This window comes from Nyctibius grandis, chromosome 2 (genome assembly GCF_013368605.1).
Source record: "Nyctibius grandis isolate bNycGra1 chromosome 2, bNycGra1.pri, whole genome shotgun sequence".
In the NCBI taxonomy this organism is placed as follows: Eukaryota; Metazoa; Chordata; class Aves; order Nyctibiiformes; family Nyctibiidae; genus Nyctibius; species Nyctibius grandis.
This window is the reverse complement of record NC_090659.1, coordinates 48,493,621-48,510,429: the sequence shown is the minus strand read 5'-3', so window position 1 is coordinate 48,510,429 and position 16,809 is coordinate 48,493,621. Positions and strand designations below refer to the sequence as shown.

At 40.1% G+C, this 16,809-nt stretch overlaps 1 protein-coding gene across 4 annotated transcripts in view; it reads right to left on the bottom strand.

Annotated features, from left to right (window-relative positions):
* Positions 1-516: 516 nt before the first annotated feature.
* PPP2R3B (protein phosphatase 2 regulatory subunit B''beta) overlaps positions 517-16,809 on the bottom strand; it is a 58,403-nt gene continuing 42,110 nt past the window's right edge. For 3 of the 4 annotated variants that reach the window (XM_068425245.1, XM_068425248.1, XM_068425247.1), the window contains exons 9-13: positions 15,589-15,678; positions 14,686-14,861; positions 11,222-11,340; positions 11,031-11,137; positions 517-1,707 (exon numbers count right to left, since the gene is read on the bottom strand). In XM_068425245.1, the coding sequence (XP_068281346.1) occupies positions 1,563-1,707; positions 11,031-11,137; positions 11,222-11,340; positions 14,686-14,861; positions 15,589-15,678 (637 nt within the window). In that variant the 3' untranslated portion in view covers positions 517-1,562. Of the gene's footprint in view, positions 1,708-11,026; positions 11,138-11,221; positions 11,341-14,685; positions 14,862-15,588; positions 15,679-16,809 lie in introns of those variants that run through there. The other variant, XM_068425246.1, reaches the window with a different exon arrangement.

The window sequence follows — 16,809 nt, the reverse complement described above, 5'->3', positions numbered from 1 at the left end:
CAGGATCATCTTTTAGAAAGCCAGTTTGTCATCCATTCCCACAGCACCTTGGGGAACAGAGCTTAACATAAATGCTCTGTCCCTACTGTTGAAAAAACCCCAACACTAGAGAAAGTTGATGAGTTTCCATTAAAATTAGAATAATCAACCCTGATTTTATTTTTTAGAATCCTTTGAACAGTATTAAAATGACTTGAGTTTTCCTTGGTAAGGTTCCCTAACAGACATTAGTGATGAGTTTCATTACTTAAGATACACGGGTTTGTAAGCCTCTACATGAGATGGTGTGAGGAGCTGAGTGGAACAGATTTCTCTGTGCCACTTCCAGCTGCTCAGCAACAGTCTTTTGGATGAGGAAAAACCTGCTAGAGCTTGATGGCTTTGAATATGCAGCTTGGTGTAATTATCCAACCAGACCACACACCATGTGTAACTGATCACCTCTTAAATGGTTCTTTAGTAGAAAGAGTAAGAAGTTAATTGTACGCAGTACATAACGTAATTAGAACTGTTAAATTACATGTATGAAAATCTTTATTTGAAAATACAAACATGGTTTTAAAACATTTTAACAGATCTACACTGCAACCAAAAAATAACTTACATCTTTTTGTACATTTTTTTTTTCTCTCCAACAAAATCTGTTTAACAGTAAGAGTGAGGCAACAATTTCAAGCTGCTGTGACACTGATGAATATCCATGGAATGTGTCAATAGCAAACAACTGAAGGGGGGGACAGACAAAAGCACTGAATGCCCACAACAAATTAGTGCACATCACATTTATACAAAGGATTTTTAAAAAATTGGTTCCTTCTACATGAATTAACACACTCATTTTGGATCAAGTATGAACACTAAACCAGACTTCATTATTAAATTATCTTTTTATAATGAACATTGATGAAAAGACTGAAGTTTAAAAGGGAGAGCAAAATTAAAGTTGGGGCAAACAAGGACTACACAGAGAAGAGAAGCAATTTGTCCCAGGCATTCACTTTCCTTGTGCACTAATATGCTCAGCTTGTCCAATGAAACTCTACTTGTAAACGAGAGCTGAATCATGCACTCACAGTCACGTCTCTTCCTTGCCAAGGCATAAAAACCCTAAGGCTGCCTATCAGCGTATAAGTATCACGGGCCAGGTATAAATTGTCTCCTTACCTCCCATAACAGGACAGGACACCTGTTCGCATACAGGATGGAGATGGTCAGTGCACCACACATCAACTTAGAGAGAATTATACGGTTCTCTTAAAAACAGTAGATTACTTTTCTCTAAAGTCAAATATTGTTATTCTTCCAAAAAGGAATTATGCAACATCTATAAATAAATATTTTAATCTATTTTACAAACTATAGACTATTGAATAAATACAAAAAGTTTCATCATTCCATATAAATGCGCTTCTTTTATTTAAAAGGTAGTGTAGTGATTAAATATTTTTAGCACAAAACTAAGCTGACCTCCTGGTAACAAAACCCAGTGAAACGTATAGGTGTGTAGCAGACCTGCTGCAGACTGTCCCTTCTCTTCTGCAAGTGTTGACTGTAAGTAACCACTACTCAAAGTCCTCTTCATAGTCATATTCATCCAAGTCTACATCAGCCAGGTGGGAAGGCATTTCAAAAAACGGTCTTTTTTCCATTTGATACTTTAGGACATTGGCCTTCTGATGGTCTACAGGATTCAGTTCTGCTTCATACCTAGGAGTGGGCAAAAAAAGAAAAGGAGAGAGTCTAGCTATGTTGGGAAGCGCCTAAGTGTTAGAACACCTACAAGACACCTGCCAGAAGAACATAGTTTCCCATATTTTATATTTACAGTAAAGAAACATGGAACCAGAAGCAGCACTAGGTTTCTGTCATAATTACTTAGATTTAAGCCAGCTTACTCTCCCATCACATACAGAACTTATTTATGAGATACGGAGCTTTACTGAAAGGATTCAAAGCACATACTGCTCTAGTGGACTACTCGTAAGTTAGAAATGGTCAAATGCAAGACTAAAGTGCTTGACAGAAACCCTTCCAGTTCTTTTCAAGACAGCTGAAATTATGCCGAATTCGGCAGAACAAACTACACATGTAGAGATACAACGAAAGAGAAAGAATACTGAAAGTGTTATTAAAATGCACATGAGCACAAGGAAGCGATAGCAACCAACTGTGTATTTAAAGCAGATGCTAGAAAGCAAAAGCCAACTGTTTAATGAGAAATTACTGATAGCCTCCTGCTGCTGATGAAAATGAACAGATGGATAATGAAATGTAATGTTTAACTAATTCAAGGCAGTGAAGGCTGATACTTAAAAAAGATCTGCTTCGTCACTGTTTAGGTGGGACCAATCTGTAATTGATAGCCATTTAAAAAGATTAAACATAAACCTCTGCAGAGATTTATGATGTCAGGTGAAAGAACTGACCATTTCCCAGGCTAGGCTGACTCCAGTTCATGCACATCTTCCCAGGAGCTACTGGATCTCAGCTCAGCACACGATCATTTACATCTACTTAACAGGACTAGGCAAAGAACGAGCTTTAGAAACTGCAGTAGCTGTTCTTCAAATGTGACTTTATAATGGCATTATGTGGTGATCAGGAAAAGTATTCTTGAAGAAGAATAAAAGTCACATTTGAAGTTAAGTAGGTGGAAATGTTCACATGCCAAGCTGAGATTCAGTAGCTCTTGGGAAGATGTGCGTGACAGGGCAAAGAAGAGTTAAATACTAAGAACCCCCTACGAAGACTAAAATAGAGTAGCATTAATAGCAGAGGTGGGAGGAAGAGCAACATTTTCAATCATGAGTGTAATTCTGTTGAAACACATTATAGATAAACTATTAAACATACTAAGCCAGCTTCACCACCGTTTTGAGTAAAAGAAATCTAGAAAAATAAAGATGCTTTGATAACATCAGGTAAAGATTAAGCAGTGAGTAAAAATAGTTCCTGATTTTCTTTCCTTTTTTTTTGTGTTTTTTTTTGTTTGTTTTTTGTTTTTTTTTTTTTGTTGTTGTTATTTCATCCTTCCCAGGGGTGTTATAGCCTCAATTACATGAGCATCAGTGAGTTCTTAGGCAGTGAATAGAACATCTTGGGTGTCTCCCACGAGTTCACCACTGATCTGAACAGCGAACAAAAGTCCTCCCTCAGAGTTACTTTACAGAGTTAGTTACACATTTGAGAACAGGGATTTGAAAGAAAGATGCATATTCTACCATACTAACAGCTTTGGCTCACAAACCTGTTATTTATAGTCTTCTACACCATTAATTCCATCTTTTTGAGAAGGATTTTTTCCCCTCTTTTTTTTTTTTTTTTTTAACAGAAACATCTTGAATGCACCATTTGGATTTGTTTATTGCATAGTGATACAGGGAGGTGATAGCAGCTTTTCCAGTCATTAAAATGGCAGCATGAGGGTATCTCAGACACTATCTGAAGGTTCCATCTATCCAACACTCAGAAGACTGTTATTCAAACATTATTGGATCAAATGAAAATCCAGCTCTCTTCCAAAGATTTAGTGGCCTCATGCAATATCACTTTTGCTCCTCTCCAAGATATTTAAGTTACGGAAATTTAGAAACACTGTCTCAGCTTTACACATCTGGGCATTAAAATTATTCGAGTTAACTTCTCACAGTATTAGAAAGTCTATTGCTACCTCCCAGCACAGAGGTTTTATAAAAATATAACCATACAGCTACAACACCTCTAAAGAGTCATTTTTTCCCCTCCTCACATTTCTAAAGCTCATGTAAATATAAAAAAAATCAGCCTATCTTTAGATTTCTGTATACCACTCCCAAGTTTCAGATCAACTGTTATAACAGGAATGTACAGTGATTTTAAGGAAGGTTTTTGTACAACATAGTAACTTAAAATGTTCACAGTAAATTTTTGTTAATGTTTTTGTTCATTAAACTCTCTTAACAGCAGCAAGGAAACTTTTAGTTGTCTTGTGTTTCTTTCAGCTTCGGCAATAGAAAAGAAGCCTAATTTTTCAGGACAATTGTAAAAAAAAAAAAAAGAAGATTCAGACAGTCCTACTTCAGTATTAAGTTTTAAAGTCACTTTTGCTGACCTTTGCTTTTAGAAAGCATTCAAACTTTAAGTCAGATTTGACAATGCCTCCCTGAGCCAGATCAGAATACTCCTCTTTAGATTTTCATTTATTTGCTCACAACTTAGATTCAGTTGCTTATTTGATAACCAATTTGGAAGGTAGCCTAACTTTGCTCTTTATTAAAAAAATAAAGAATCTCAATTCAGCAGTTTAAATGCAACAGTCTTCACAAGCTTCTGATATAAGGGTAGGCAGAAATCATTAAGATGGAGAGTAATACTTGTTTGTTTCTGTTTAGTCAATCCAAATTCATCTTACATATGGTTGTGTATATGATACTTGAAACACTTTGACAGATTACGAAGTGGTAGTTAATAGAGACAATGAGCATTACAATGTGCTCCAAGGAAACAAAGCAGCAAAACTTCAGGAACACTTGGATAAAAGTTTTTATCTATCTGTGTGGAGGGCCAACAGTTAGGCTACGGCCTATGCATCAAACCCAACTAGGGATACAGAAAGCAATTAAATGAAATGCGGGATTTTTTGGGCTGTGCTTCCACAGGATGCAGTATTTTTCTTTGTCAGGTTTTTTTTTCTACAAGATCTGTGACAAATCTGCTAATGCCAGCAGCAAAGGGAACCTACAACCAAAGAGTCACTTGAGTTTACAAAGACTAGGCTCTAAAGAAATGAGAAACTGGATGTTTTAGCATCATACATCTTCTCTGTATCCCAGTGCACTTCACTACATTATTCTTACCATAACACACTGGTTTTCCTTAAGGAGTGTATTTAGACAGTAAAGGTGCATTTTTTTTCAAGTTTTAAGGTTATTTGTATTCTGCTTTACATACCATAAGTTCCAGAATATTCTCTTTATTACTTAAGCTGTAATTGCATGGACATATAAAGAAGACTGTGCCTATACCATGGAGAGAACAAACTTCATGGAAGTACCTGAAACACTAACTGTCTAAGGCCTGTTAGAAGTTTACTGAAGAGTGAAAGTTTAAGGTAAATTTTAAAATATTCTACAAAAGTTTAACTTAGAAACTAAAATACAAAATGTTCCTCATTTTGTCCACTTTCTGTGTAAATCCATAGAACCATGGTTTTAGGTACACCTTGAATACATTTTTTGAGGAAAAGAAGAGAAGTGATCTGACCCCAAGAATACTGGCTGTGAATTTTGCAGCTTTTATCTTCAGCAAGAGCAGACATCTTGGGGAGGGGGCGGGGGGGAGATGGAAGTGGGAAATACATACTAGTAAAATAATTTAGTCTAAACAATAATCACAGAGATGCTCCTAGCTCAGAGAAACAGCTGCAGTCAATGAGCTCATAACTGAATCAGAATTAAAGCCCCTCGAGGCTCTTTATATCCCCTTTGCACTTGTGAGTGAAATTGTGCCTAACATTATCTTAGAACTTTACAAAATGACACTTGCCTGCAACAGCCCAGCAATTTCAAACCCTTAATCAGAGGTACAGAGTAACCTGACTTCCTGACACGCAGGTCCCTTCCTACTAATGTCAAAAGGCTATTTTGCCTCCAGTAAGTTTCAGTTGCCAGTGATGCATGTAGTTTCAGGACAGAATGCTAGGAGGACCAGCTGAAATCCTTCCTTGACAATCTAGCTAAAGGCTTAGCTTTTACAGACCACACAGTATACTTCTGAACCCTCAGTATATCTCAACTGAGAAAAGAACTAGTTTCCCAGGCTATTCCCACAGCAAAGCTATAAGAGGCTTTAAGAGCTGTAAGAATAATAGGATCTTAATGGAATTAATGAAATCTGCATTTAATCTATCACTTCTCAGGTGAGCTTGAGACAAATTTAGTCAAAAGCCATCTGAATTTCACAACTTCGTATCTGAAAATGGGCAACATGGGCTCACCACTTAAATTCTAGAAAGTCACAACAGCAGCATAATTTTAAATCAGGAAAGTGGAGACACACAACTACCGTGATAGGAGTAAACAAACAGACCAGCAGAAGAGAGAGAAAGCAAGGCTAATACAACAAAGGTGTAAAACATGTGAGAAAGTGGTTCCAGTTAAGATTTAAGAGGTTCAGATTTAACAGCACCTCAAGGCTCCTAAATGCTATTCATTTCTGTCTCCAGCCTGGGCTCTCAGGTTGACCTGCTGATGCACTGATTTACTCTGTTACATTAAGGGGGCCCCTCTGACAGACACTGAGGCAAGGGCAGACACTGTAGGGGCTGGTCTGATCCTGTCAGGAGCAGCCTCAGTCCACCAGCTACTTTTAAAAATTTTGTATCCTGATGGTTTAAACATGTTAATTTTAGAAGGGCATTAGGAAACAGAGGGCCAAAAAATCTGAATCCTTCACCAGTTTATAAGAATGCCACTAGTTTTGTCAGATGAGTTATAAATAACTAACATTTCACAGCCAGCAAGACTGGAGTAGCTGTTCTTTCCTCCAATCCATCAAATTTAAGCTAACATACTCCGCATTACCCTGTCTCAAACAAGTGTCAAAAATGTACATACCTATTCCATACCTTCCTCAAATTTAATCTATGACCTTAAGAGATTAAACAAGATAAAAGCATCGAAGGTTTAATATTGCCTAACTCACAGTAACAAAGCTTCAGGGGTTTTTTGGCTTGTTAATTCTGTAATATTAATCAATTCTAGGGAAGGATTCCATGAAGACTTAAGATCCCCCTTAATGCCGAAGAGGCTGGGTAATAATAACAATTCTCTTCCTCCCCTCTTTCTTCCCTCATACGCTTCCTTTTATGAAGTTTCTTGAAATCAATGTGTTAAGAGGATTTTGCTTTCTCAAGTTAAATTTGTACTTGTTTTCCTTATCTTTTTAAATAACCAAAACAATGAATAGAGTTATTTCGAAACAGCAAGATTTATTATCATTTACTCTTCGAGAACTGTGAGAAAATACTTCTAAGCTGATATAATTGAGTTCAGAAGTGAGAATTTTTTCCCCAAAAGCTCGTAACAAAGCTCTTCATTCATTTAACAACAAGCTACAATAATTAGTGTTGTATTTTGTTTAGAGTCGAAGCTTTTTCAAATCTTATTTCCTCCCACAATTTGAAGTAGGACCTTTTCTTTGACAAAACCAATGTGATCACAAACTGTCAAGGAATATTTAATGCCCTCCTTGCCTACTTTGCCTCCACAGGTGCCTCTGAGCAATAGATAGGAAGCCCTAGTGGAATACAGCCGGTCCAATGGGGATGTGGTGGTGAGGCAACCTATATCAGAGGTCCCACCACAGTCAGAAAAACCTGACAGGCGTATAGCTACCTCCTCCACAAGGAAGAAGAGAAGAGTTTTAGTGGTTGGAGACTCCTTCCTAAAGGGATCTGAGGGCCCAATATGCAGAGCTGACCCCCATCACAGGGAGGTCTGCAGCCTGCCTGGAGCCTGAATCAGGGATATCACCAGGAAACTCCCCAACCTGGTGAAGGCCACAGACTACTACCCCCTGCTGATCTTCCAGACAGGTGGGGAAGAAGCTGCATCCCGTAGTCTGAGGGGGATGAAGAAAGACTACAAGGCCCTAGGACGGTTGGTGAAAGAGTCTGGGGCACAAGTTGTTTTCTCCTCCCTCCTTCCATTTTCAGGTGATGACGTGGAATGGAATAGTAGGATTCTCTCTATTAATGCCTGGCTACGAGACTGGTGCTACAGGCAGGGCTTTGGGTTCTTTGATAATGGCTGGTTTTATAAGACACCAGGCGTGACCGTAATACATGGGAAAGGTTTATGTCGTAGGGGCAAAAGGGTTCTGGGACAGGAATTAGCAGGGCTCATTCGGAGAGCTTTAAACTAGATTCGAAGGGGGATGGGGTAGTAGCTGGGCTTGCACCACTGGGGCAACGCTCTAGTGTTGAGGTAGACCAGGAGGCCTCCCATCCCCCTGGGGTGAAATCGGTGTGCTCAGCTCGCTCCCTGAAATGCCTGTACACCAATGCGCGCAGCATTGGGAATAAACAGGAGGAGCTGGAAATCCGTGTTCGGTCGGGGGGCTATGATTTAGTGGCAATCACAGAGACTTGGTGGGATGCCTCGCATGACTGGAATGTGGTCATGGATGGCTATGTCCTGTTCAGGAAAGACAGGCCACTAAGGAGAGGTGGTGGAGTTGCTCTTTATGTGAGTGAGCAGCTAGAATGTATTGAGTTCTGTCCAGGGGCGGATCAGGAACGAGTTGAGAGTTTGTGGGTGCGAATTAAGGGGCAGGCTGGCAGGGGTGATACTGTTGTGGGTGTCTATTACAGGCCACCGGATCAGGATGAGGAGGGTGATGAGGCCTTCTACAGGCAGCTGAGAGCAGTCTCTCAATTACAGGGTCTGGTTGTCATGGGGGATTTCAACTACCCTGATATTTGCTGGGAGGCCTACTCAGCCAGCCATCCTCAGTCCAGGAGGTTCCTCCAGTGCATTGATGATAACTTTCTGATGCAAATGGTGGATGAGCCAACTAGGAGAGGAGCGCTGCTGGATCCTGTCGTCACTAATAAGGAGGGTCTGGTTGAAGCGGTGAAGGTTGAGGGCAGCCTTGGTTGTAGTGACCATGAGATGGTAGAGTTCAGGATCTCATGTGGCAGGAACAGAATAGCTAGCAGAATCGCAACCCTGGACTTCAGGAGGGCCAACTTTGGCCTTTTCAAGCAATTGCTAGGGGAAATCCCATGGGACAGGGTACTAGAAGGTAAGGGGGCCCAAGATAGTTGGTTAGCATTCAAGGACTGCTTCTTCTGAGCTCAAGATCAGAGCATCCCAGCAGGTAGGAAGTCAAGGAAGGGTACCAGGAGACCTGCATGGTTAAACAGGGAACTGCTGGGCAAACTCAAGTGGAAGAAGAAGGTGTACAGATCATGGAAGGAGGGGCTGGCCACTTGGGAGGAATATAAGTCTGTTGTCAGAGGATGTAGGGAGGCAATTAGGAAAGCTAAGGCCTCCTTGGAATTAAACCTTGCAAGAGAGGTCAAGGACAACAGAAAGGGCTTCTTCAAATACATTGCAGGTAAAGCCAACACTAGAGGCAATGTAGGCCCACTGATGAATGAGGTGGGGGCCCTGGAGACAGAGGATGAAAAGAAGGCGGAGTTACTGAATGCCTTCTTTGCCTCTGTCTATACTGCTGGAGGCTGTCCTGAGGAGCCCCGGACCCCTGAGGCCCCAGAAGAAGTCAGGATAGAGGAGGAATCTGTCTTGGTAGATGAGGGCTGGGTCAGGGACCAATTAAGCAATCTGGACGTCCATAAATCCATGGGCCCTGAAGGGATGCACCCACGGGTGCTGAGGGAGCTGGCGGAAGTCATTGCTAGGCCACTCTCCATCATCTTTGCTAAGTCGTGGGGAATAGGAGTGGTGCCTGAGGACTGGAGGAAAGCAGATGTCACTCCAGTCTTCAAAAAGGGCAAGAAGGAAGACCCGGGTAACTATAGACCGGTCAGCCTCACCTCCATCCCCGGAAAGGTGATGGAACAACTTGTCCTTCGTGCTGTCTCTAGGCACATCAAGGATAGGGGGATCATTAGGGGCACTCAGCATGGCTTCACCAAGGGGAAGTCATGCTTAACCAACTTGATAGCCTTTTATGAGGACATAACCCGGTGGATAGATGATGGTAAAGCTGTGGATGTGGTCTATCTCGATTTCAGTAAAGCGTTTGACACGGTCTCCCACAGCATCCTCGCAGCTAAACTGAGGAAGTGTGGTCTGGATGATCGGGTAGTGAGGTGGATTGTGAACTGGCTGAAGGAAAGAAGCCAGAGAGTGGTGGTCAATGGGACAGAGTCCAGTTGGAGGCCTGTGTCTAGCGGAGTCCCGCAAGGGTCGGTACTGGGACTAGTACTATTCAATATATTCATTAATGACTTGGATGAGGGAATAGAGTGCACTGTCAGCAAGTTCGCTGATGACACAAAACTGGGAGGAGTGGCTGACACACCGGAAGGCTGCGCAGTCATTCAGAGAGACCTGGACAGGCTGGAGAGTTGGGCGGGGAGAAATTTAATGAAATATAACAAGGGCAAGTGTAGAGTCCTGCATCTGGGCAAGAACAACCCCATGTACCAGTACAAGTTGGGGGCAGACCTGTTGGAAAGCAACGTAGGGGAAAGGGACCTGGGGGTCCTAGTGGACAGCAGGATGACCATGAGCCAGCAGTGTGCCCTTGTGGCCAAGAAGGCCAATGGCATCCTGGGGTGTATTAGAAGGGGTGTGGTTAGCAGGTCGAGAGAGGTTCTCCTCCCCCTCTACTCTGCCCTGGTGAGGCCGCATCTGGAATATTGTGTCCAGTTCTGGGCCCCTCAGTTCAAGAAGGACAGGGAACTGCTAGAGAGAGTCCAGCGCACAGCCACAAAGATGATTAAGGGAGTGGAACATCTCCCTTATGAGGAGAGGCTGAGGGAGCTGGGTCTCTTTAGCTTAGAGAAGAGGAGACTGAGGGGTGACCTCATTAATGTTTTTAAATATGTAAAGGGCAAGTGTCATGAGGATGGAACCAGGCTCTTCTCAGTGACATCCCTTGACAGGACAAGGGGCAATGGGTGCAAGCTGGAACACAGGAGGTTCCACATAAATATGAGGAAAAACTTCTTTACGGTGAGGGTGACCGAACACTGGAACAGGCTGCCCAGAGTGGTTGTGGAGTCTCCTTCTCTGGAGACATTCAAAACCCGCCTGGACGCGTTCCTGTGTGATATGGTCTAGGCAATCCTGCTCTGGCAGGGGGATTGGACTAGATGATCTTTCGAGGTCCCTTCCAATCCCTAACATTCTGTGATTCTGTAATTCGAGATACAAGCAAGCTTCTTCCTCCCTCACTGAGCACACGACTAAACACAACAAACAGCAAAGTTCTACAAAAATAGCATCAAGGATGACAGTCACAGTGAGGCTCTACATTAGTAGAGAGGATTCTTACCAACCCTCCTGCTACATTCTTACCCGTCATTCCACTGGTCACTTGCTGCCTCTTCTGCTACCAAGATATCATACTCTTCAGCAGCATACTTTTCCCAGTCAGAGATCTCTTGGCTTTCACCTTCACTGTCCTAAACAATCACATTGCAAGTTACATAAAAACATATTAATTGTTAAGCACATAGCTAAAGAGACTTTTAAGGCTTCATACTCACCCGCAACATAGAAAGCTGATCCTTCTGTTCATGGTCAAGGTATTTTTCAATGTTGAAAAAAGTATCAAAAAACACATTTGTCAACTTACATCGCTTTAAATCATGCAGAGTAATTTTTCCTGTCAAGAAGATTATGAGATAAGATATTTAGAGCTGGAATTATCCTTTCTCCAAAGAGAAAAGCATAATGATGAATAGCAGTCTAAGAACATTTGTCACTGATGCTCAGCGCAATGGGAGAGAAGTGAACACCTGAAATACACACCTAGAGAAATGCCCTTCAAAGCAGACAAAACTTAAATGTTTCAGATTTGTTACTTGCTTTAGCGGTCATCCTACTGTCCTTCAATATGTTGAGTGAGATGCAGTCTGCCTCACTCAGCTATTAAAAATAATTTAAGCTAATTGTCTAAGCTTCCTCAAGAGATAGAAGTCTCCAGTTAGCTAGCCATTCCTTCTCAGGAAGTGCTTGGGTAGCAGGTAGGAATCTCCTCTGGCAGTGGCCCTTTCTCTTCCGTGACTTGAAAAGACAAACATGACAGATGACAGCGTGTGACTGTGCTTCATACAAATGAATTTTTCATAGAGACTAGTTTGCCACACTTGTCCAGCCTGATCAATATTCACTGCTTGAGAGGAAAGCTAAATGCTCAGAGGTGTTTTGTTTGTTTGTTTTTTATAAAGTGATACTTTAAAGACTCAAATCAATGGATCCGTTAAGTGTTACAAGTATTTGTCAGGTTGCTCAGAAATGTTACCTTATTTCAGAGTTGAATATTAAGCTTCTGCAGAAAGACTGAAAAATACCAGACATACAAGAAAAGACGGATGACGATCCTTAAAACTCCACTCTATTGATTCACCTTAAATATGGCCGGCCTCCTGTTGTCAAAGAGGGGCTAACTGCAGATGTTATGGAAGAGTTCAATAAAAGCCAGACTTAGAACAGTATTTCCTCAGCATACTGTCCCAGCCTCTAAAAAAGTATAACTCAAGGACATCAGAGGGAAGCAAAATAAGAATCCAGTTTGGAAATGGTTGCCACACTTGTGTCTGTCGCCATCTGAAGTGCCTTAACGTATTCTGCCTGGCTTATAGCTGATGCTCCAGAACGACACAAATCCCTCACAGCACCTGTGTCGTATCTGTCAGACCCACACAGATGTCTGATGTACTGGGCCATCTCAAGTGGCAGCAACTCTCCACAACCAAGCAACTGATTTGAATCCTAGTTATATAAGCTCCCAATTTAAGTTAGACACCTATATTTGGTACGTTGATTTGCTCTCCAGTTTCCGTTTATTGCAATGGGAGCTTAGATACCTAACACTCATGTGGATGCCTACCATCATCTCTCAAAGACCAACAAAAAGAGAATGAAATTGAGATAATTAATTCAGGCCTCCACAAAGCAGTGAATTTACTTTTTGGTACACAGCGTATCCTGTAACAAACTATCACAGTTTAGCCATAACTGTATGAAAGTACCTTCTTTTGTTTCAAATCTACCAAGTGAAATGTCATTTTATGCTGCTAGTTTTTGTATTAGGAAAACAGAAGAATTTTTTCTTAATCCACCTTTTAAATGTCACTCAGTTTTTATAAAACACCATCAACCCTTCATAACTGGCTTTCATTTTTGTTGCCCTAAATAACTCATCTCACTTGTGTTTCACAGCCTCCTTTTATCATCTTCATGATATAGAACACATACATCAACCTTATTTCATTTGAAATGCAGAACAGAAACATTATTGAAAATGTCTGCCTACAAAACTGTAAGGGAACCCCTAAGTTCAGGAGGCTATTATAGGCAACCATATAACATAAATGTGTTCCTCAGAGCTTGCTTCACTTCATTTTAAATGCTCCCCAACCCCCATGCATTATACAATGTTGGTCTAAGACTTCATTCCACTGATATCTAGGATTGAGCTTCCAGCCGAAACATACTTAATACTCCTTTTTCATTTACAATTTTTTTATCTGGCTTTAGAAAAGTGTTTTCACCTAGCCACTCCATTTTAATTTGGTTTAAATAAGAACATGAAGCTTTAAGTTCTAGTTTTGAGCTATTTCAATTCCCTTAGCACACAAAAAATCATGTCTCAATAAAAGACAAATGCCTTTTAAAAATAAAGTTAAGCTTCTTGTAATTTATTCTTAATACTAGAAAGAAGGTGGGCAATTATCAAGACTACTATTAATTGATTCTCTAACCGTAACTGTATAGACAGTAAAGAGAACCACCCTCTTATACACTCAACTAAAGTGACACTTGAAATTTAAGGTGGAAAAACTCAGTGCATCATCTAGAAGTGTCTAAATGTGAAACACTAGCACGTTACATTTGCTAAAAAAAAAAAAAAGCATTAAATAAGATGGGCAACAATTTTCTTTTATCATAAAAAAAGCAAACACTAGTATATGCAATAGAGGTTGCTACCCCTACCAAACACTTCAAGAGCAAATAGGCAAGTTCTAAAATTATTGCAATGCAGAGTCTGTACAATAATAGCAGCCAGACTGTTTGCCAAGTCCTTTTACACATTGAAATTCACATTAAAAAGTACAGCCATAATAAGGGTTATTAGGGCTAATTGTGGTCAAGTGTTGAGACATTTAAGTTTAGATACAAGTTGACCTCAGTTGTGTTGAGTTTAACTAATCCTTGAAGACTAATCCATCATGGCTACAACAGTTTTATCAACTTGTGAGACAAATGGTAGAGGCCATGAACATGCAAGATATACCCTTCAACACCACAGTAATATGCTTACCAAGGCATGCAAAAATATTTTTAGTATTAAGCAGCACAGAAGGGCAAATATGAAGTGAGCATCATGCTCACTTCCTAAGTTTTTTCAGGTGTAAAATGTAAACTGAAGTTTCATCAGCTAAAGATGATACATGTCAAATGCAGGAGGGCAGAATGCAGGTCTATGAAGGTTCAAATGAATGTAGAAAATAGCCAAAAACTAATAACAGTTTAGTATTCAGTTATTTTTAAGTCCCTTGACTTGAATTTCCTAAGGGCAGCTTAGGCTTCTAGCCTAAAATAACTCATTACTGATCTACAGAGACAAACCCTGTTCAGAAACTGTTCCCTTGGAAGAAATCCCAATTAAATATGTACTGGAACCGGTAAGAGGCAAGTGATCGAAACAGTCAAGAGCTTTTCTTGAGAGCATCACCTCAGCCAGATAGTGACAAGATTTCATTTAAGACTAAACATGGCTACAAGCCCAAAATAGAAGCCTACAAGGAATTTTAAAGCAGCATGTTGAGTATGAAAATGAATGCCTGCCTGCCATTGGAAAACCACTTGATTAATAAGCTCTAACAGACTTTAGATGAGACAACCTAAAGGCATATTCTTTGTATGACCAACTGAGTGCTCTTAAGGGTGCACTAACTCCTAATCCAGAGAAACAGAAGTTAGAGATGGAAAAGGATTTTATTACCTTCATATTGTGGCTTCACGAGATCCAGCATCTGGCACAAACAGTCTTCAAATGGCAAAGGTTCTATGGCCATGTTATCTAATTTTTGGCACTGTTCTTCATAAAAATACTCCAATTCATACATAGACAAAGCACCATCCCCATCAAGATCCATGCAGCGAAACCAGTATTCAATGCTGAAATTCAGTAATTAATAGCAAAGAACTGTTTACACAAACTTATTACAGTATTTTAAGAATTTTATTGCCCGTTTTAAAGGCTACGCTACTACATGAAGCTAGACTTAAGACTACATTCCAAAATGCCATAGGAAGTCATTGAACAACACCTACTGTGGTAAGAGTTTCTGGTATTTGCCATGCCATACATTACTGCATTTGAAGACACAGTTGTTAGTTGTGGGTGGGTGAGGGAAGAGATGACCAAAACATGTGGCTTTACATAAAAACTCAAGGCAGCAAGTGAAAAATTGAATTGTGCATCAAAACCCAAGTTCTTTTTTCGTATTGAACAAGCCAGTGACACGTCATGCAACAGGTTTCTTATCAAGATCCTACAGCTAATGCTAGCTGTGTAGTTTCCCAAAGTCACTGGCATCATGAAACAACTGCAGTTTCCTTTATCTATGACCCTGTCTGTAAGTAGACCACACACAGCATATGGAACAATAACATTTAATTAGCCTCTTAAAAGTAATTAAAATAGACTTTTACAGCAGCAACAAGAAGAGACATTTATAAGTAAGAATGATGCAACGAACTGGGCCAGTTTTTCCCTCATGTTTTTATCATCATTTAGCTTCTTCCGTTACAGTTCCAGCTGAGCATCAGTGGTCCCTATTTAAAGACTGGAAAACCACTAAAGTCTGTCTTTATTTCTGTTAAAACATAAATTCATTCTTACCTAGTTGGTGTCTTCTTGTCCTCTTCAGATATCAAAAACCAGACAAAATCAGCATAGCTAATTTTTCCATCTTTTTGTGCTTTCCTACCTCTTGAAGGCCAATGAGGGAAAAAGATAGAAAAATTATTTTAAAACACCTAGCTTTTACTAACCAAAATTAAGGATTATTTTCCTTGGTGCTATTAACTGTTTATTTATCTCCTAAAAGATGCAGTGTTTCTAAGGTGACTTGTCACAGTCTACTTTGATCATTTAGGATAAAGAACTTGTGTGCTCTGTTATGTTTCTACTGCAATGGGTATTTAAAGAGGAAGGCAGCAGCTGGAAGAGGAAGGTGGCACTCTGTCCAGAAGGACTTACAGCTTTCTTGCTGCTGCTTAATTGTTAACAGAAGAGATATCTCAACTCATTTAAAAAAATATTATATACAAGCACACATGCTTCTTAGAATTTCTATTGAGGTAAAAGTGATGAGAACTTAAAGCTGTACAGAACTCCACTAGCTAAAAGTGTTGGAATAGAAATATGAAGATAAAGATGAAATAAGAACATTCAGGAAGTGTTTGCAGCAAGAATGTAGTTGTCTGTCTGTGCTCTTACACCACAGAACACAGCATCCAAGCACTTTCTGAAGACATGTTGTCAACCTTTCTAGTTAAAAGTCCAGTAGGCAGTTCCTAGACATATTACATTTCATTGCTAAAATCCCTTTTTTGCTGTTTTATCCTCAAGATGTCTAGAAAAACGTGATGTATGTTTTGTCTTGTCCAAAAAACTCGCATAAAAGAGTAAGCTCTAGAAATATGCCTCCCAAGTGTCATTTCACTCATTTCAGCTTTTGTTATGTTGCTTCTGTTTATCAGTCGCTTTCCAGCTGCAGAAACAGTGCTAGCAAAATGTTTCAAAAATGAGTTAAATGCCATTATGACACGAGAGTAAGTCAATCCAAGTGGGAACAATGAAGAATGGCTGTCAAAAATGTGAATTAATTCAACTAGAGGCATTTTTGTAAATTTGTCAATGCAATAAGCATTGATTTTACAAATATGTACTGAAAAGCCCAATTCCCTCTGAAAATTTTACAGGTTTGAGGGATGGAAAAACAACAATGCCAACATTTCTTCCCTTCCTCATTTCCTCACTGCTAAATGATACAATATCCTATGGCAAGTATTCATTTGGGTAAAGAAAGGAGAGCAAAGAACTTGGGCTGAGCCAAAG